This window comes from Aplysia californica, unplaced genomic scaffold, assembly GCF_000002075.1.
Source record: "Aplysia californica isolate F4 #8 unplaced genomic scaffold, AplCal3.0 scaffold00299, whole genome shotgun sequence".
In the NCBI taxonomy this organism is placed as follows: Eukaryota; Metazoa; Mollusca; class Gastropoda; order Aplysiida; family Aplysiidae; genus Aplysia; species Aplysia californica.
The window spans coordinates 296,180-318,680 of record NW_004797569.1 but is presented as its reverse complement, the minus strand read 5'-3'; the positions used below and the strand labels follow the sequence as shown (position 1 = coordinate 318,680).

At 39.7% G+C, this 22,501-nt stretch overlaps 1 protein-coding gene across 1 annotated transcript; it reads right to left on the bottom strand.

Moving 5' to 3' along the window:
* Positions 1-250: 250 nt before the first annotated feature.
* LOC101850094 (cyclin-F) lies at positions 251-22,412 on the bottom strand. The gene is made up of 14 exons (XM_013084512.2): positions 22,258-22,412; positions 15,765-15,979; positions 15,050-15,156; positions 14,367-14,434; positions 13,432-13,610; positions 12,341-12,508; positions 10,937-11,157; positions 10,101-10,268; positions 9,606-9,729; positions 8,303-8,483; positions 7,118-7,205; positions 6,464-6,563; positions 5,463-5,736; positions 251-4,385 (listed from the first exon to the last, which is right to left on the bottom strand). Exons 1-14 carry the CDS (start codon positions 22,262-22,264, stop codon positions 2,797-2,799), a joined length of 3,489 nt encoding a protein of 1,162 aa, XP_012939966.1. The 5' UTR covers positions 22,265-22,412; the 3' UTR covers positions 251-2,796.
* Positions 22,413-22,501: the final 89 nt, after the last annotated feature.

Genomic DNA, 22,501 nt, shown 5'->3' with positions numbered 1-22,501 from the left:
CTCGCAATTTAAAAAACCCCCACCTATCTCTATAAAAAAAATTAAATTAAAAAAACTATTCTCAAAATAAAAAGAACAGGATGGGAGTTTGCATTGAAAAGTGCTCTGTGACACACAAATGTTACAAAGACCCACACACAGATTGCTGGGTACTGGGTGTCCAGCACAGTGAATTAGAAGTAATGCCACCAATAGCTTCAACAATGGATGAATAGTACAAAGACACGCTTAAGTCAAGCAATCAAATTTCTTTTTTTTTTTCAAGACAGACAGTTATTCCGTACATGTATGCATCAAGTATAGATTACACATTATATAAATATATTACTATTTTCATACAAAAAACATTGAGAAAAGGGTAAAGCATATCAAAGTCAAAGTGATATGACTCCACCCACCTCCCTCAGAATATGTGCATGTATATTATTTATGTTTGTGTTTTTTAAGTATAACAAGTGAAATGACAAGTACAAAAGAACTCTAAAAGACATTCTCAATCTTTGCTGAAAAGCACAAATCACTCAGAATGAAGAAGTGAAGAGAACAAATTTGGAGGAGACCAACATACCAGGAAATCCATAAAAAGAAAAGTCGTGGAACAGCAGCAAGAAAATCCTTTGACATTGAATGTCAATGCAAGAAGTGATCCTTATCCAGGAAATAAGACGATGAAAAACAGTGAAAGCAAACTCTGCCTCTTTTAGCTCTTTCTGTGCTTGCATGACCGGGAAGAACAAATAAGATTCCCTCACAACCATATACATCGAGGCTTCTAGAGAAGATACACTGTCTTCAGACATAGAGTTGAGTCAGGCATTGAGTTAACTTTTAAACTTATAAAAATAAAAACTTGTCACAATTGAACAGCAGATTGTAAGTCCACCTTTCATCCTTATAAAAACGATGTATAGCGCCATAAGAGAAAAGAGCAGAAAAGCAGGTGATCATTGCATATATGTCCAAAACCCGAAAAAGATACTCAAGTTAATGTGACTTTGAGCCCACGGTGTAATTGGAGTACGTGACATGATGCCAGTCAGCATTCACTCTGCTGGACTTTTACATCTTTAAAACTTCTTGGTAAGAATTTTCCTGCACTCACAACACAAATATGTGCCGAAGATTATAGGTTGTGTAACTAGAACAAAGCAACATAGAAACAAAAGAAGGAGACAATGTTTGATAGGAAAGGAGCAGACTATACCAGAGCACCCGCCAGCCAACCACAAGTACACTGCTGGGGGATATTCCCACTCCAACCTCACTGCCACAGTTTCACTCACATTTTGTCGCACCCTCTCTTCCATTCCACCACTGAACCCCGACACATTACCATACAACGGTACAATGTACCTGCGTGCAGTCAGAACTAAAGCCCCACAGAAGGTTAACATCCACAATGAGAGAGCATGTACAGTGGAGTCCGTTTACACCCAAATCTGCAGGACCTCCGGATTTCCTTTGGTTTAGAGAGGTTGTTCGAAGAGAAGGAATAAAATTGGGAATTTTACTTTCTTTCCGCTTGCTGCTGTTTTCTGATAATTAATCGCTTTCAAGCATACTCTACTGTATTTTTACAATCTGCTGTGGTAGCCACTCTTGTTTTAGGTTTTACTCCGCTCGCAACTGCATAAGGTCATATGAGCGAGAAGATTAGAGGTGTTACAATAATACAAGAGAGTAAGAAACATAAAAAAGAAAAAGGGGAGGTAAGGAAGATAGATGTTTGATAGGAAAGAAGGAGAAATCCACACAAGAGCACCCGCCAACCACCCAACATTGCAATACAAAATACTGATGAAAAGAAGAGGTAGGGAGGAAAAGCAAAGAGGTAATACAAGGGAAATGACTCCAACAGGTTATACAAAAGGGAAAGTTTACATTGGTGGCAAAAAAAAAATAATCACTCACATGGGGTACGATGTTAAACAGGTATGAGACTCCCAGTTGGTTTTTGGGACATTGATATAGAACTATACAGAGTTGAGGAGCAAGTATCTAGAGGGAATAATTTACTTGCACCATTTTTTTTTATCTTCATGATTTCAATTGATAAAACTTTATACAATGGTAACTAAAAGATGGTGTCATCATGGCACAATAATTGCCTTTTCAAAAAGAAATCTTGTCAAAAGAAAAAAAAAGCCTCCATAAATAATGAGGTAAATATAAAAAGAACAAGGCAACAAACAAAAAAGTATAAAAAATATCGGGACTGATTTTGAGCAGATCCGCCACTGCCCACAAAGTGGTATTCTGAGTTGAGTCTTGACAGTGCTCATCCAATGAAGGACATTATAAACAGGTCCTCCACATGCTGCAATACTATGAGCATCTGTTCCCATAGCAGGAGGTAAAATAAATTATTGCCCACTTGTAATTTCACAAACAAAAGAAACCTTTTCTTTCAGTTGTCGAGAAACAAAAATATGATTCATATTACTTAAAATTTGAAGCAACATAAAGCCATTCGGAGACAATTTCAAAAGTTAATAACTTTAAAATAAAAAGCAACAGGGATGTTTCAATGCAAATTGCAGGACTTCTATCTCACTGTTACTTCAAACTTCCATTCCATTCTTTCACATGAGCAGCAGCTCTGAGAGATCCCCTCCAATTTTACTTTACCACATCCAGTTAGCATGAGAATGATATCAGCAGAGTCCAAACTCACCCATCCCCCCTATGACTGTAAAATTATCAAATGTCACCTGTGCAATAGGCCCTTTGGGTGGGTACTCGGATAAGCTTCTCAATTTGACGAGAATATCAAACACCTTTCACATTCAATTAGGCTCAATAATATACATGACTACTGATAGAACCTTTCCGTTTCCTTTGCATACATATGTCATTCTGTTCATTTCGTTCACAGTCAACAGCTCTAGTTGAAGTGTTGTGGACTCCCTCCACAGTATCACAGGATGCTGAATTAACACAGCCAGGTAAAGGTTTTTGAGCTTTGGAAACATATGTCACAGATGGATGCGAGTAATCGAGTTTGACCCTTTTTGACAGTCGTTTCGGACTTGTAACACATTCAGTGGCACCTTCATCGCCGTTGGGGACCCTTGAAGACACCACCCTTCCCGAATGACAGCTGTACTTGTCGAAGCTCAGGCAAGATGAGTGAGGCTTCACAGAGGTCTCTGGCGTTTCAGAACTAACACCGCCACTGAGACCAGAGCCACAGGGAAGTGCCAGGGCCGAGCAAACTCCGCTGTGGTCACCACAAGTACCGCCCTCAACCCTAGAATCCAACAAATGCCCACAGATATCGCTAACACCGAGATGAACACTTTTGTCACAAGGATGAAGTTCGACACAACCATGACGGAAGCCTGAGAGATGAGGCGTCGACTTGTGAGCAACGTGAGTAAATCCCTGACACTTCTGCCGGGGCGACTGCTCACATGGCAAACCTGGGAGTGATGAGGAACTTGAAAGTGCCGGAGAGCTTTCACTTTTGTCTGGCCCGGCTTTCCCCTGCCAACAAGCAGTTGACAAGTCACCTTGTCTAGGGGCCGTGTGTTCGCTGTCAGGAGTGCTGTACTCAGCCCAGGCTGGCGTGGAACAACTAACCCTGGGATGACCAGGGGCAGGTAACTGAACCAGGTCAGACTTGGACGGAGCCAAGCCATGCGTTATTCGTTCATCTGTTGGAACCTCAATCTTTTCAGCTTTCACTGGGCCGACAGCATCAAAGGTGGAAAAATCCTGAGTAGATTTGCAGTTTACCAACAATTTTGCCTTATTCCTGGGGGAGGAGGACGGGCCAGACTCTAGGTCATCAACCACATTGTCCACGTGTTTGATATGCTTTTCATGGAATGATATATCACACAGGGTCTTTGGCACGTTTCCTCGGCCTCTCCGGGAAGACTTGGATGATTGACGGATGCTACCGCTCGGAATGCAATGGCGGACATTCTGGATGATTCCAGGTACCCCTGGAGATAAAGATGAGGATGATGGCGATGATGAATCGGACAGAATTGACGCTGAAGCAGAGGAGAACGATAATAGTTTGGGTGACTCTTCATTTCCCTGAGTGTTACTTATGGCACTGTATCCCGATTTGCATGAGCAGTTACAAATGCAGGAGGATGGCGAGGAGGATGCCGATCTACAATTGACATTATTCCGGGAATGACACATACTTGACAGGCAAACAATCTCCCGTTCAGCATCATCATGATCATCGGCGTTATTCGTGGGGCACTTTACATCGATGCCACTCATGTCCCGGCTTTCATCCGGTTCCTCTTCTATCAAAGAGCTTTCCTCTGGATCCCAGTCCTTACTTTCATCAGACGTTTCTGCCAGGTTTGATCTCTCCAGGTCAGACTCTTCATTCAACACATCGGACCGGTCACTGAAACACTCTGAGGGAGGAGAAAAGAAGCCCACTGTAAGGTACAAAGAAGACCAAGACCCTCACTTTTTTCATCCATCAGAGACATACAACAAGCACAAACAAACAAGCAGGAAAAAAATGGGGGAAAAAAGAAAAGGAAGCCAGACCCTAACCTTAATCACAGTTGTAAAGCTGAAGAAAAGTGAAAAGTTCTCTACCATTACACACATTTGTAAAAAATGGTTTTACTATAAGCGTGGTGTCAAAGGGTTCAACATTTCGCCCTAGCACTTTGTGGCATCTTGATTTTATATCTATCATGACAACCCACACAACTATCACTCCTTGGCAATAGGTAGTCAAACCAAAGACCCAAAAGCCAACAAAAATTACAACCCTGAAACCCAATAGGTTATGTCCACTTTAGATACGACCTATTGAGGTATAGTAGGTGGTAAACTCATACTTCTGCAAAAATGTGTTTCTGAAAGCTGGCCACTTTGAAAACAGGGTAATTAATTTATACATAATCAATGTGGTAAGTCTTTTCCCTTCTTTATATTATACTGCAAACATGGCAAATTTGTGAGAAACATATCATACTGCACACATGGCAAATTTGTGAGAAACATATCTCCAAAGAGGTGGAAAGGTTCTGGGGCGGGATGTGGGGGGTTCACCCCCCCCCCCTCCCCCCAGATGCTGTTTGTTTTTTGTTTTAGCAAGGTTTTACGGTGCTCACAACTACAAAAGGTCATATGAGCGCCAAGGGGTGGATGTCAACAGAGAAGTCCAAACGGGGTATCAGGCTTACTCTGCTCACCTCTCTAGCCTCAACAGCCCAAAGTCTGCCTCTATTATCAAGGCACCCCGGAAATAGCGGTTCACAAGAGAGCGGCCAACACACAAAAGAAGTACAGAAAAAAATGACTATAGTAAGGATAAGGAAACAAAAAGCAGCAGTTCTCCCTAAGTTGTTCCGGCACAGTATGAGAATGACATTGATAAATCAGCCCATTTACAATTCTACTGTGCATAAGAACATGTTAATATCCCCCCTTTGGGAATGGCTTCTGTGAACCAGATAACAATAAACAGCTCTCACCATCTAAGTCTGCATCCAGGTCTCCTTCGTATCCGCTGAAACCCTCCTCCAACACATAAGAGTTCTTGATTGGTGGTGTGGCTGCTTGGTTCCGATCGACGTAGCGTTTCTCCGGAGACGAGCAGGTCCTCTGAGGGTAGTCGGAGCCTTTCCCTCGACGAGGGGACATAATCAGCTCATCGGTGTTGCGGAACTTTATGGCCTTGGTGTTCTTGCCGTGTGAGACCAATCTGGTGACCCCAAGTCGACGGCACAGCTCTTTATGCCCAGTTACCTGAAAGTTAGTTTTTGTAAGAGTTTTACGGCACTTGCAACACAATAATGTCATTTTAAGTGCCGAAGATTACAGGTGTTACAAGAGAGTAACAAACATAAAAAAGGAGGGAAGATAAAGACGATAGATGTTTGATGGGAAAGAAGAAGCAAAACACACCAGAGCACCCGCCAAAAACCAATTTACCGGAAAGAATCGATTAAAACCCTTTTACTGGTGAAGTTTACCCCATTTCGAAAAAGCTATTCTGAGCTCATTGCCTAAAAAAGCCACCTGTAAAACACACAGCTTTTCAATTTCCCAAATCAGAGACACAAATTTGGGTTTTTAATTTGCTTTAGTAATAGTTTTTTAAAGGCATTTGCAACATAATTAGGTCATATAAGTGTCAACGATTAGAGGTGTTACAAGGGAGAAACAAACACACAAAAAAGGAGAGATAAGGATATGTTTTATAGGAAGGAAGCAAACCACATCAGAATACAAAATGAGTTACTTCTTGCATTCCACAAATGAAGATATTAGCCAAAAATTGACATGAGGGTCAAATTTGTAGATTTGCCATTGCTGCCACATCATTCTTGAAGTATAACATTATGCCTTTTATTATTTCATACTTATAAATTGTAAAAACGTCACCTATAAGCGTGACGTATCTATTTTCACACGGCTCGAACCTAAGAAGTAACTCATTTTGTCAGCACACTTCAAATGTGTCCGTACGTACCTCAATATCACTGACCCCGTATCTGTTGATGTCCCCATAGCGTATCTTGACGGCCTGCAGTTTGCTCTCCCTATACTCCACCTCTGAGCCCTCTTGGAGGCTAAAAAAAACAAACAATCACAATGAATTGAATGGAATTATACTCACATCTGAAACAGCAAAAACAAATTCCTGTACATGCTTCAATTGTCACAATGTCAAAAACAGCAACTTTTATAGCACAAAAAAGGGGAGTTTATTTTAAGTATGTTTTTACAGTACTTGCAACTCAAATAGGTCATATAAAGTACCGAAGTTTAGAGGCGTTTATTATTAGAAACATACAAATAATAGGAGAGATAAGGACGATGGATGTTTGATAGGAAAGAAGGAGCAAACCACACCAGAGCACCCGCCAACCACCTACATAAGAGTTCAACAGCACTTGCAACACAATAAGGTCATGTAAGTGCCGAAAAATAGAGGTGCTACCAGAGAGTAACATACACAAAAAAGGAGGAGAAATAAGGACGATAGATGTTTGATAGGAAAGAAGGAGCAAACCACACCAGAGCACCAGCCAACCGCCCACATACCTAAGAATAGAATGCCATGTTTATTGGGGGAGTAACATTAAGAAAAAGATTAGTAAAAATTCCTACAGTTTTCCCTTACCATTTTTTGTGAATGTGGAAAGTGCACAAGCTCAAATAATCCTGGGTGAAGCCCGTCCACTCTTGGAGTTCTGAAGGCCAGGGATCGACTGTCAAACAACAATGTTATCTTTGATAGAAAATTCTGCTGTTCTCAAAAGAGGAATATGAGCACAAGAAGTAATATGGCGTCAAGAGAACACATTCGACATAAAGCGATTTATAGTAGCAGGACATCAAAATAAAATCAAAAGGTATGATGAACACACAGGAGGATCTCCCAGTGACACCCACCAATCCCCGGCAAATACCAAAGCTGATGAAGCAATTTTTAAAATTAAATTACTCGAGCAGCAAAATCAGGTCAATATGTTACTAAGGATTACTCAAAATGAGATTTTTGGTCTTTTTGTTAGGGACACATTCTTGGTATTTCCCACCAAACCAAACAAACTACAGATAACTGGGTAATAGTGTTTTCTATAATGTACCATATCTTTAACAATGTCACCTTATTCATTGTAATCAACTATAGGGTGGTCAAAAATTCGTGGCGCAACTTAGCCTCAAACATCTCTTTAACTGATGAATCAATGTCCTCCATACTTGGCACAGCAGTTAGTATCAATTTGTCTTAACAAAATCATATTTTTCCAGAACAACCGGGCTAGATTAAAAAACATTTGTTTATTAAGTTATATAAAATACTTGAAATCTGTCGCACGTAAAATGGTATTGTTCACAGCACTTTCCGCTTCTCACACACATTTTGATTACGCATATATGGCTAGCGTCACAGCTCATCAATGACAATTTGTACTTGCAAAACTAGTTACAAGAAATTATTTTTATTGTGAACACATTTTTTGCACTAATGGTTCTCAAAGCATGCGTTCAATAAGTATTATGTCCCGATTAGAAAAACATGACGAACATGCTATTGCTATTAAAAGCAATATTGCCCCAGCAGTAAACATTAAAAAAACTGAAGAAACCACCCACTTGGACTTTTTATTAGTATTTATTAAGGAATTTTCCAGAATACAGCTAGTAGGTGTTTACAAAAATGTTGATCTGTTAAGACAAATAGAAACAAATCATTGTGCAAAAATTGGAGAACCTATGTTCGACAGTTGAGGAGATATTGGACAATAGGTCGCACCACAAATTTTTTACCGCACTATATGTTGTTCATTGACAGACATACCATGATTGAGGAGAAGTCGAGACAAAAGCACACACGAGGAAGCGATTTCAGCAGAGCTGTACTGTCCCATCTCCGACTGCAGCAGGCACAACATTGCTATGTATTCCACCAACATGGCCGCATAGCCTGTTTCCTTCACAATTGCCACCAACACTTTCACATAATCCTGAATAGTTAATACCTGCAAAAGCAAAACAAATAGCCAAAGTTAATCTTTAATGTATCCTTCAAACTCGGGAACACAAAGAGGTCAATAACTAACTATGAAGTAATTTTATTTCTTTTGAGTCCATTGCTTGAGCCCCGACTCTTTCATCCACAGTGCCAGTGCAACCCATCTCTGTAAAACCTAAGTAAGGGAGATCTATAAAGCTACCATTACAGACACCATAGGACACAGCTGGAAGATACTTTGTATTTTTTTTCTCTCTTGTTTAAAGGAAACATAATAAAAAAGGGAATGGGTTCGAACCCGGTGCGTGCTGGCAAGTCTGATTTTCTCTTCCTCTTCTTCTTCTACTTATTACTCCTCCTGTCCCCTTACTTTTTTTAAAGGAGTGTGTCCAGTAATCTTTGTAATATTAATTTCCATAGTCAATGCAGTTGCATTCCATATTAAAAGACTAACATGTCTAGACTAACTTGTGTGCTTACAACTTATCGCTATCGTCTTTCGCAACCTGTCCCGAGGCACTTCTGTGATCGCCGGAGCATGTACCTGTCTCAATTAATTCAAAAAAATTCGCCACACAAAGAAAAATCCCTATAACATCAGTAAAATAGTATAACACACCCTTACACTCTCCCTGACCAGAAAGTGTTGAAGATGTCTCTTCCTTCGAACGTATCTAGGAGGCCAAAATGAGAAGGAAGGGAAGCAATTCTTGGGCAATCTACTTCCTCTACATCTAGCCCCCTCGCAAAGTCATACCATGCATTCTGCTTTAATATCGTCCGTCAGGACCCAAAAAGGCTCAGTACTAAAAGAGCCACAATAAATATTACAACTTGAAAAAGAAACCCTTTCATTGTATTAGCTTCTCAGGCACTTAATTTAAGCTGTCCAGGTCCTGTTACACGAGAGCATACTCCTGGAGCTGTGCAATGGTAAGACATCTTTAGGTTCAGTTAGCACTTTACAGCACATGCAACACAATTAGGATATAAGTGCCAAAGACCAGAGGTGTTACAAGAGAACACAAAAAAGGAGGATGAAGACAATAGACATTTAATATAAGAAAGACGGAGCAAACCATACAAGAGCACCCGCCAACCACCCATACGTCTTCTACACCACACTTACTCGAATGTTCCCTCTCAGAGCTGCCACCAACTCCCCCATCATCTTCACAACGTCGTGGTAGGAGTAACTGTTGTCTGTCAGCCATGCTGCCTCACGGATGGTTAAGATATCAAATCCCAGGAAGCTAGAAGGAAATGATCACGAGAAAATTTCATATAAAATGCTGAGAAATTTTCATATTTTTAGTTTTAGTAAGAGATTTACGGCATTTGCAACACAATAAGGTCATATAAGAGCCGAAGATTAGAGGTGTTACAAGAGAGTAAAAACAAAAAAAAAGGAGAGATCAGGACGATACATGTTTGATAGGAAAAAGGAGGAAACCACACCAGAGCACCCGCAAACCATCCACACACACACAGGGGTCTGCGTGCACATATACAACCATGACCACAGGCACTGTAACACACATAACCCACACAAAAACAATCACACACACACACACAACACACGTACGTACACACACGCATGCGAAAAGCGTGAAAGTACCAATACCGTGAACTGATGACCATGGCAGCAACTCCAAGCAACTGAACATGACTTCTTGGAATCTTTCGGACTTGTAGGTATCGGTCAAACATGCTGACAGCCAGATACAGAGTGTGAGCTGAGAAGTCTTTCATTCCAACCACCTCCACCAACCAGTCCACCAAGATGTATCGGCTGTTTATACAGAAAACAAACAAAACTATGGTAAAGAAAAACAGAAGTAAAAAACGGTTTACGCCTATTATGAAATGTGATGTCTCAAACAATATTTAATATAAACAGACACAAAATTTTTTTTCAGGCCTATTGAAAATACCTACCCAAAAAAAACAAAACAAAAAAAACCCCTATAAAAAATTATTAGTTTTTAGTTTTAGTAGAGGTTTTATGGCGCTCGCAACTGCATAAGGTCATATGAGCGCCAGAAAATAGAAACATGACAGCAGAGACTCAAAATTTGTGTCAAAACTATCTTTATGTAAAGGACAAAACCGGTACATCATACAAAAAGAGAATGAACAATATGGCCCAATCATTTTTTATTTTATTTTGACGTTCAGTTATGGAGAACACAAGAAGAACTTCTGCTTTAGCAAGTTAGACTGTACACCACACAATGCCTATATACTTTTGTGGGAGGGAGGGAGGGAGGGGGAGAGAGAGAGAGAGAGAGAGAGAGAGAGAGAAAGAGAGAGGAGAGGGGGGAAAGGGAAAGGGGGTGAGAGAGACAGAGAGAGAGAGAGTGTGTGTAAAATTACAGGAACGCAATCAATTAGTTTTTCACATTCTAAAAAAAAGCAAAACTCCAAAATAAAAGATATACAGACTACCTCCACACCTACCTGAAGTCCGAAGTTTTGCCACTCGCAAAGGTAATATGAATTCCAGATGGTTTCGAAGATTTGAAGAAGTCCTGAACATACTCTCTTGCCCGTAAGTTAGAAATCCCACCATATTGCCCCTGAGTGTAGCACTTGATAAGGTTGAGCCTGGCTTCAAGTATGTCTTTGGAGGCGATGAATCGAAGCAAGCGAATGCGTTCCAGTTCCTTGGCTTTGTCAGGCTGAAAGAGCAACATTTAACACCGTCAGTTTAATTTCCTAATTTAAAAATGTAGGGGTTTTTTTTTCGCCTTCTTCAACATAGTTCAAATCAGTTAGGCCTCCATCTGTCTGTTACGGCCAACTCGGGCAGTGAGGAGTATAACATCCCAGCAGAAGGACCGAGATACTCGAAAAAAATTTTCTCCCCACTCGGGAATCAAACTCGGGTCTCCTGCCTGCGACAGCAAAGCCCCTAACCTCTACACAACAAAAGCAGGCACCATTTTATGTTTAAATACAAAAAGGTCACAGTGGAAAAAGAGCACAGCCTTCACCCCTGTAATCAATAATAATAAATAGCATTTGTATAGCGCATGTCCCTATTCGAAAGCAAGCTCTATGCGCCTCACACTATATTATTACCCCAACAGACAACAGAACACTCACAAACATTCTCAGCTTCCTGGGAAGCATACAGTGCAAGCAGCTGATTAAGCACTCAAACACTAAGAAATGGACAAGATCTTTCATGAGGAGGTTCTGAACGCCTGATGAAAAAGTGACACCTGATGCCACACAACGTGATATTTGTGCCCACACATTATTTTCCATTCAATTAATTATATGGATATTGAAATTACAACTGGAATGTTCTTTTAGATGCTACTGGCAATTCATTTCTCGTCAAAGTATCCTTTGAGAGTCAAATTGGTTTGATGTTCAGGACTGAGCCTTGTAAAAGACTCCCACTTTACAAAGCAGCAAAAATAAATGATTAAAAAAGCACTTCCCAAAATCATTTACACATTTTTAGACAAGTCATTACAAGCGAACTCGACAGTTTCTTATCACATATATCTATTCATTTGTAAATAGCATATTTATTCATTTCTTTCAAGTGAAACATCCAGACTCCAAACAAATTTTCTAAATAATGATTGTCATGGAAGCCCCCCCCCCCCCAAACAGGTCAAAGGGCAAAAGACCAAAAGCTGCTTGATGGACAGCAGCCACAACAATAAAAGCCTGTCTTTTTCTGGGAAATAATCATGGTACAGGCACAATATTTGAACTTTGACATACAGCTTCGGACCTACCCACAAAACACTTCAAATTATCAACGGAAAAAAAAATTGCTCCAAAACTAACTTTAATGTGACCCCCCCCCCTCCCCCAACAATCAAAAGAAATCTAACCACTTACCTCATCCGAAAAGCAGTCAAGAAGAGAGAAGAATGCTGCTGCTGCAGACTGATTTTCAACAGCCATCTTAAAGTACTTTTCTTCCCCTTCTTTCGACTCGACTTGCAAGGAGAGACGAAGCAGCTTCAGCGTTAAAGCAACTCCAAAAGCCAGGTCTTTGTCCTCAGTCTGAAAATGATTAAAAATTGTAATTAAAAAATTGTCAGCTATGACAACAAAACAACCTTAAAAAACGAAGCATGAAAACAAACCATTCACTCGATGGAAAGATGTAACGAGTAAGTTTGTTCGTTTTAGTAGAGGTTTTACGGCGCTCTTACACTGGGGAATATAACTCAGTGGCACCTGTATCTTTATTGTCAGGAAAACATCCACCATTGTTGAAAAGAAGGAATTCCTCCATGGGCTGCAAACAGCCAAAACTCACAAAATGTTCTCTTTTCTTCCTACCGTCGCCAATAGGACTCCCGGGAGGGCAAAAGTGTGTAAATCAATCAAACCAACAAGAATTGCTGAAGCAGTGCAAGACCATAAAAGCGTTACAGCTTACAACAGTTGCACTAGTGGTTAACTTCCGTTAAGTAGAACCTAGTGAGTTACACATACAACTCATAGAGCCGTAGCAGCTTTAGTCAAGTATTGTTCCAACATCCCAGGTAAAAATATTATTTTTCTTCAAAATAATGCAGACATCAAGAGAAAATAGATTGACACTACTTGAAAACCTGTGTACTTCTTACTGGTTAGAAGCACTCAAGCTGTAAAACTTCTAGCAAGAGAATTAGAATTAAAATAAAATGAAAATAGCAGAATTAATAGCTAGTCGGCAAACATCACTTTGTTAAATGTCAGTGAAAAGTAGAGACACCTGACGAGGCTCTCTGTCATACAGTGCCCCTAGAATCCTCACGGATAATGGGATCAGTGACAGTGCTTCGCAAACTTAAAAACATGCAACGGAATAGCTGAATTTACCATATTGCTTGCTTGAACCACAAACACGAAACATACTAGGTAAGTCCCCCCCCCCCAATACATTTGTATTTCAACTATAAATCAGGAACAATATCAACATGCAGCATTATACTTGCCTCATCCACCAGAGTTTTGAGATGGTGAAACGCTTGAATTTTACAACATGAGCCGTCAGGCGACCAAGGTGGCCGGATGAAAATCCAAAAGAAAGGAAACGTGTTTGGGGTAAGATTTTCAGCTCGGCCGAGATACTCTGCAGCAGCCTGCCCGATGCTTGGAACATCCTCATTTGTCACTGTGAAGACATGGACATATATGTTGATAGCATGAAAGAGGACGGGTTTGTTTGAGTAAAGAGAAGAACACCGACACAATTATCTAGTCCAAAGAAAAAACTAGTGTGGTAGACAGAAAGAACGGGAGAGGAGGACAGGGCCTACAAACAGCACCCACCATCCATCTGCGAAAGAGAACTAATAAATTCTTATTTTTAAGCATCAACAATATAATTCAAAGCAATCAACTCTTTCTAATAAAAAAACTATACTCTGTTGTAAATATTAATTACCAGAGATCAGATGGATACAGAGGAAGAGGCAAACACAAGAAAAGATGGACGGAGGGGGTCAGAGAAATAAGACAAAAACAATATACACATGAAACAGGCGATACAACAAACAAAAGGTAAAAGAGGCCAAAAAAGTAAAAAGTGAGCAAAGCACTTTCTGGTAGGCATTAGCGTGAAACACCAGGCTTACTTAAATTACAGCATGCGTTATTTAAGGAACAGATGCAGTGCTCATTAATTTGAGTCATCTACATCTATTATCTATGCTGACCCCACAAGCAAATACAGTTGGGCACAGATAACAAAAACACAGAAAATCCAAAATCACAGATAGCTTGAACAATTTGCTATTTCCAGATGGATATGTCTCTCTTTAATATTTCGCTACATTGGTTTACTCTAATTATACACGTATAGAACACATTTGTCATTCTCGACGTGTTTAAGTTATCAGTGCCCGTCTGTATTCAGAACTAAACTTACAGCCTTCTTTGTACAAATAAGCAACGGCCAGCTTGATTGTAGCCTCAAAGTTGCCCAACTCAGATGCCCTGAAAAACATGTCATGCACACATTATTTTCCAAACCATTGTTCACACCTTAAAAAAAAGTAATAAATAAAAATCTGTGTTTTTAAAACATCATCGACACAATTTAAATCATTTAGGAGATGGGCTTCCGACCCTGCTGTCAAGGCAAACCCAGGCTGAAAGGAGTACAACATCCCAACACAGACAAAGAAAGGCCTACTCAATAAAAATCCCCCCCCACCCCGGAATCGAACTCCGATCTCCTACGTGCAACAGTGAAGCGCCTAACCACTTTACAACAGACACCAGTGTTATTCAAACTTGAAACAATTAACATTAAAGACAGTGTCACTGACAGAGTCATTGAAACCAACACAAAAGGGACAATGACAAACATTTACAAGTTTAAAGCAAAAGAAAAGACAAACAAAAGAGGAGATCCGTTTAGTAGAAAAAATAGGTGAGATATATGTACTCACAAACCAAAGTCGCATTGACTAAATTGAAACAGTGAGTTCGTAACATTAATTTAAAAAAAATGACATATCGTTCTGAAGTTCAGAAGAAAAAAGAAAAAGAAAAAGAAAAAAAAAGTGTTATCCACAGAACAAGCATAAAGACACAAATGAAACTCACCTTGCAAAATGATGCAAATTTTCTTCATTGGGCCACGACTCTGAGAAGGATATGTGAGCCCAAACACTTTTATTGTTGTCCACCACATCACGAAAATTTGAGTGAGCCTGAAAATACAAAATTCAAAGAAAGTCAACATATCCCTGTTTACCCTAAAGGACAATTGTTTCATTTTTTAAAATTAATCAAATCAACTCTATTAACAAGGCACATGAAAAGTCAGTGAGACGCAACAATTCAATATCACAAAGTCAGAAAATAATGAGTCCAAAATCATAAACATAATATTGATGTTGTGCTACCCCCCACCCTCCCCCAATCTATCTATATGATATGCCATTATAGTGTATTTATAGCCCTGCTGCTGGGGTAATTGGGTTCTTTTAATTTTTTCATGCCCTTACCAAATGATGCAGGTCAAAATCAAAGCAAAAATAATTCACACAACCCATGTACATTATCTGCCTTCATTCTAATTCTAAGAACATCTACTATCAAGGTAGCTGAGCCCCCCTCCCCCCACCCTTAAAAAAATTAGAAGAACCACTCACTACTCACTATAGATTGCAAGAAAGTCAGTAAAATACACACACACATATATATATAATAACGTTTTTAAGTTCAAGGATGTGTGTGTTATAAAATGCTCATGTATTTCTACTAAAATTTCCGAATGAAATAGAAGAAGGAACCATATTGAAGGTTGTTGACTTACACACTGAAGGGAAAACAAATCTCGGATGTGCAGTCCCTTTAATATGTGAACGAGAACTGTCTCTGGTAAACTCCATATTGTGACAGTGCTGCGAGTCCTTGGTTTATGACTGTCTGCTGTGGCGGAGTCTTTCTGAGCAGCTCTCATCACTGGCTGAGAATTCTTTTCATTCCATGGGTACAAACGAACTGAGACTCCACTTAGACTTTTCAAAACTGTAAAGAAATGGAACAGTAAACACAAATTTATAGGAGGCTCGTGGACTGGAAAGATTCTTCACAAATATCAATCTTTCCTGTTAGTAACGGAAAATAAAACATGTCAACTGCAAGGACAGTCATAGACTTAGACACAAAATAATCTTAGTGTTGTAATTCCTTGAAAATTCTGGCAAAATTCAAGAGTAAACATTCCTGAAGCAGGCCTTGAAGCTAAACCAACACTGTACATGATGTACTTATTTTATTCCAAAAGGAGAGCCTCAGCTATACTATTACTAAGAAAACATTAACAGAAACTCAAAATAAAATAATTCAAGTACAGGAATCTTACAACCACACGGGTCAACACAACAAGGACAAAATTAAAACGCAAATCGTTCCACTATAGAACAGTGAGGAGGGAGTGAAGGATAGGAAAGAAAATGGCTTACAGAATTGAAAAAAAAAAAAAAAGATCTCCAACTTATATCAGTCAAAAGATGCAACCGGCCACTGGCTATTATAAGAAGATACAGTTCTGAAAATTTCCAGAAAAATAATTTTCTTGGCAGTGCTCAGCTCATCCACAGACAAGTAGAATTATACATGAAAAAATGTCGAAAGCTTCTGATTTAATAAGTACCAAAACAGTGAACCAGGTCACGAAATTGTGAATAGCACCCCTTGGAAACGTCAAGAAGTAGGCCTACTAACACAAACATACTCACATAGGCTACCAGCAGCGGTTTAAACGGTTACAAGGCCGGCTTAGTCGGAGACAAAACTAACACATTTCCCAGTCAGACTAGATAGTCGAAACCCCCCCCCCCCCAACAAAAACAAACCCACCAAAAAAACACCGAGTTTGAAGAAATACGATTCCAGAATTCCATCCGGTGTCTTACCGTCGATCAAATTCATGAAAATTCCAGACATAGCTTGGGCGAACGCAAACGCACTAATTCCCTTCCGCAAAAATTTGTCGGAATTCAGAGACAGTGAACTGGACGTAGATCTAGTCGTAGTAAACGCTAGGCTATGCTTGCCTAAACAGCAGTGTTTTAGCTTGACAGGGAAATAGAAGCTCTGCGCATGTACAATGAAGACGCTTTCAAGATTGACCCTTAAACATTCGTTTCGTATATATAGATCCAGACATTCTCGTAACTTTAGCAAACAAACCAGCTACAACATGAAATACAATGCTGCTGTAACATGTGCGCTTCTAAATTTAGAACACAGCAGTGGTTAACATAGCAACGAGACGCCACAGATGACCCGAATACAGCTAACCAATGAAAATCAAATCCCACACGCCACCAGCCAATCAAACGGCTCATACGTATTACGTTCAGGCATGTCTTTCGTTCGATGAAGGCGTCGACTAACTAGGCCCTCTTGGAGGCGGTCACGTACAGACACGCAACAAAGCCCTGTTTAAGTCGGATACCGGGTCTGGGTTTTGAAAATTCCGTCACAGAAAAACCTGCTTTCAAACACCTGTAGAAGCAGCCATTTCCTCTATTAGTTTTTTGTTTGTTTTATAGCACTCAATGATTCGAAGCTGAAGAGCATAGGCTACAAAACAAAAATCCCAGGCCAAAGATTGACGATGTCCATGAATGAAGAATAGCTTCGATCATGTTTAGATTGTTAGCAAAAATTATACGGCTAACATTGTTAGTAAGAATGGTACAGCAGTAGGCCTAGGGATCCTAGTTTAAATTCCAGTTAACTAAACATAGAATCGATCAGTAAAAAGAGCAACCTGTCAAGGTTTGGGTCTCCCCTCATAAAATTACCGATGGATGGAAATTTGGAAGGCCCGCCTCATAAACTTTATGACTATGACCATAATATTGTATTTATATTAAAAGGGGTGAAACCAAAGGCAAAGGGGGGAGGTCTCGGTGTATATTATAACAATATGTACACTTCGGTGAAGGTCTTATTCTCAAAACACAACAATAGGCCAAACGTCTGCACAGCAAGGAATTACGCGAGCTCTTCTCAATCCCCATAGCCACTTTCTCTAATTTCGTTATTATCCTTGTAATTTTACTACTCTCTTAAAAAAAATTCCCTTCAGGGTTCTCTTCCCACATTTTTCTATTAAAATTTCTCTAGCGCATCCTCACCTCTTCATTATGATAATAAAAAACATCAAATCTGATTAATATTCTAAATGTCAACCAACAACACAAATGAGGGTAGAACATCTGCTACACTGACAGGACAGCAAAGAATGGTGGAAGAGATTGCATTGTGTCTCATTAAAATATTATTAGCATAAACACAAGTATTCCATAGCATCCATTAAGTTTAACAGTTTCTCAACCTGCAACCCTATCCCACATACAGGCATCATAAACACAAAATTCAGTGTTTTAAACAGACACTGCCATAAATTGGAATGGGTAGACAAAATATATAATAGAAATAGGGCCTGTAAAAAAAAACAACCGAATACAAAGAGATAAAAAGTCGTTACAATTAACTAATCTTTGCAGACATTTTTATAATTATTAGACTCTATAAGGCGGTAACCTTGAAAATGCAAATGTAGCTATCACCAATCTATAACAGATGGGACTATAAATAGTTTACAACCAAAAAGCACACACACAGTTTTCTCATCAGTGAAGGTTAAGGCAGGGTTAAATAATAAAACTATGTCACTGTCTAAACTGTATCTTGTGAACCAAATTTCCTCAGGAATAACTGATGTATGATAAAATTGATCGGCAGCTATAATAATAACACATGATGTCTGCAGAAGCATTTACTGGCCTTTCAATTGGGGATAGCATTTTGTTGCATACAGAAGTCAGGGGCTCCGGGAAAGTTTTTGTAACCAATTTGTCGTCTATGACTTAAAAATTATCTAAACTAAACAGTATCAGTGGAGGAAAAAAATCTTACACATGATAATGTACAAATTAGCTTCGAAGTTGAAAGAGTGCCTTAACCCTTGAGGAGGGTGGGAGGGGGTGTTTTTGTGTGTGTGTGAGAGTGAGAGAGAGTAATTTTCAAGAGTCATGTAGAGATGCCGAGACAGCCGTGAGGTGAAATCTACAACTTTAAGACTGAAATGTGGGGACAGGGTGGTGTCACTGTCTCAAACTGAGCATGATTTATTGTAGGAGGTTACTAGTTACTGTAAACTCATTTTGGAATTTAGTGATCAGTGTAGGCCTCTATGCACCCAAAAAACGATTTTTAATAGGTCCATCCCCTGGTTGTTTTTTTTTAGCAGAGGTTTTACAGCGCTCGCAACTGCATAAGGTCATAAGAGTGCCAGAAGATTAGATGAGATACAAGAAAGTAACAGACATAAAAAACAAGGGGATAAAAGGATGATAGATGTTTGATAGGAAAGATGCAAACCACACCAGAGCACCCGCCAACCACCCACCTATAATCCCAAGCCAAAGTAAGTCAAAGAGAAAAACTTATTTGCCAACTGGATTAAGAGTTTTGGAAAAATATTTTTGTTTGGTCACTGGCCTGCAGTAGTGCCATGCAAAGTTTCCTGGAAGTAGAGATGTGAATTAATAAATGAGCTAGAATTTAAAAAACTCAGACAGACGAAAGTGAACTTGAAGCTATAAAATATGTATATGACTGAATATGAATTAATGCAGGCTGATTTATATGACAACTGCGCACGGCAGAGATCCGTTAGGCCTACCTGTATCTGTACTTTTTAACACAACGTATTTACTTTTATTTGAGGTATAATTATAGGTCCAGTTTGGAACATTTCTAATCTAATCTATTATAAAAAAGGTAGTCGAGTGTCAATTGCCACCAAGTAAATTGGAGCTCTTTTGCGTTGGTGAGTAGATCTAGCCTATTGTGCTCGAGTGCTCGGTGTTGTGCATTCGCCTGCCAGTGTGTGTGTGTGTGTGTGTCTTTTCCTGACCCCCGTCCCCCGGATTTATGTTCCCCGATATAAAATGAATTTCTGTTTGAGTTTTTGTGTGCATTTGTGACCTTCTACTTCTAGAATTGCCTGCGTTGGTTCTACACCGAAGTGTAGGCTAAGGCTAGCCTAGATCTAGGCCTACGTCTCATTGAAAACACGCCAAGTTGGTACCGTAGCTCTAGACTAGATGCTCGTCCAATGAAATTAGATCCCTAGTATAGAACAAATTGACCCATTAGACACACATTATGAACAGAAAGCTAAAGACAGTGTTGTTTTCAGACTTGACACCGCTTCACTCGGTGGCAATTGACACTACCGTCAATTTTTGTCAATTGCCACCGCTTCACTTGGTGGCCATTGACGCTACCTATAAAAAATACCATCACAGGTTGATGGACTCGGTTTAGCCTACTACCTAAACTGTAACTGCCTTAAAAATAAAATAATGGCCTTTTTATATAGGAGATAGAGGAAGCCTATAATTTATTAATGAAGTGACTATTTCTCTGAACGATCTGGAAAATAAACTTACCTCTATTTCTCCTAACGGTTTCCGTTCTAGATTTTATATATTTTTTTGCGAGAGTTCGGCGTCATCTTTCATTCTGCCATTTTGCGAGGACTGGGAATAAAAAGCAGTTTTTGCACCGAATTCACTTTCTAGAGCTAGAGATTGAGTTAGAGATTTCTGAAAATTGAGATACTTCAATTGAGGTAGGGGCAACTTTTCTGGACTAGCCTCTATACTACTTCACTTGAAAATGCCTTCAAAAGGTACTGTGAGAAAACAAGACTGCTCGATTTTGGCAGTAACCTATTTTGCATTTAGTCACCCCTAACCTAAAACAAAAACTACAACAACAAAAAAATCCCCCTCGAGGGTTGTCTATCCTCCGTCTGTGTCCAGAAACCGTTAGGATAAAAAGCTCTAGTATACAGTTCCAAGTTCATTTTCCTGAGCGTTCAGAGAAATTTTATAGAGCCGGCCTTTATTTTACTACAGCCTATAGAGGCCTACACACGTATCAGTAGATTCTAGACCTAGAATCTAGATATACTAATACTATACTATTGTAGGCTAGATTTAGAGCTTATAGATGTAGATCGATATATATTAATATTCAATAAAGGACTTCTGTAACGAGCAACCACTATGTACTATGAGGGTATCTCTGAGTACTATGGCATGGAGAAAGAGTAGAATGGCTAGAAGGGTAGGGGGGTAGGGATAACGGTAACAATTAGATCTAGAATCTAGCCTTTATTACGATGGGGTTAGGGATAGGGACAGCTTTAGACTTTAGGATTAGGATCACGTCTCTTCTTTGGCCACCTATATTCTCACCCGGAGTGAGAATAGTGCAGGCGAGTCTTGTGGCTATTCTCACCCGGTGCGCGTTCACCAAATTTTGCGTTCACCCTAAACCACAGAATTCTACACTGTGATAACAGAAAAATTGTAGAATTCTGTGCCGTGAACAAACGTTCCATTACAATTGTAGCCTACTAAAAGTGTACAATTTTGTCTGTGGGCAGTGGAGAGAGAAAGAGAGAGAGGAGTAGTGCGAGAATTTCCGGGCAAAACAAAATGGCGACCCGCGTAGTTCGGCTCGATTCGAAAAGTTAAATAGCCGTAGCATCTTTGTTTTTTTGTAGACAACCAAATTTATTTACTTTTGTGTTTTAACATCATTTTTTAACTTTGTTTTGGTCAATTTGATCGTCCACACCGATAGACAGTATTCAGAAAGAGACGGAGAGAGAGAGAAGAGGGGAGGAGTTGATCTTGCAAGAACTTCCGGGCGGGTGAGAATAGCCACTTTCGTAAAAGAAAAGGATTGTCCTAGATCTAGATCTATGTCTAGACGTCTAGATCTCTAGACTAGACTAGACTAGTCTAGATCTAGTGATCATCATCCTTCTTAATGTTCTCCGTCTCCATCCATCCAGGAGGAAAGTAGTGTAGGGCCTAGACTCTAGATTCTGTGTGTATAGGTATAGATCTAGGTCTTGAATTTCTATAGAGTATAGAGCCTTCTATTCGGCTTTAACTGCACACCCACACAATTGTCAGTGTCAGTGGGACTTGGTTGAGTAAAACACATAATCTAAATTACTAAATCTACCATGCGTTAGAAAAGGATGATTCTCTGACTCTCATCACTGTCAGTCACTGTGCAATGCCCAGTTGTTCAGCTTCATTCAGCAGTCTGGGTTAGCTTTTTACTTGACTAAGGAAATTGTATAAATTTTGTTACAATACTGTGTAAACTGTACTGTAGAGAGATATCAACATATTTTCCAACCTAGAGACGTGGAAGTGAGTTACATCTCGATTGTATAAAGTGCAACAATTACTAACCTTTCATATCAAGAAGGGGCACAAGACTCAGACAGCTCTGCAACTTGTGTGTTGTCTGTACGTCTGTGTCTGACCGCGTCTTGTAGCCTAGCCTAGCCCAGAACACAACAAAACAGCTCTTTCGAATCCATCCACTATCCACACAGCAAACGAACCGCGATTCGAAAGTTAAAACACACTTCCGGTATGTCTAACTATTTAAAGCCCGCTCATTGGCTATTTCTGTGTACTGCATCAACAGCGT

Excerpts from the sequence above, each read along its gene's own strand:
- LOC101850094 (XM_013084512.2), bottom strand. Across the intron at positions 15,157-15,764 it reads ATTTGTTTTCCCTTCAGTGT|GCTCACTCAAATTTTCGTGA; the intron begins GTAAGTCAACAA and ends TTGTATTTTCAG. Across the intron at positions 8,484-9,605 it reads CTCTGAGAGGGAACATTCGA|GTATTAACTATTCAGGATTA; the intron begins GTAAGTGTGGTG and ends TTGCTTTTGCAG.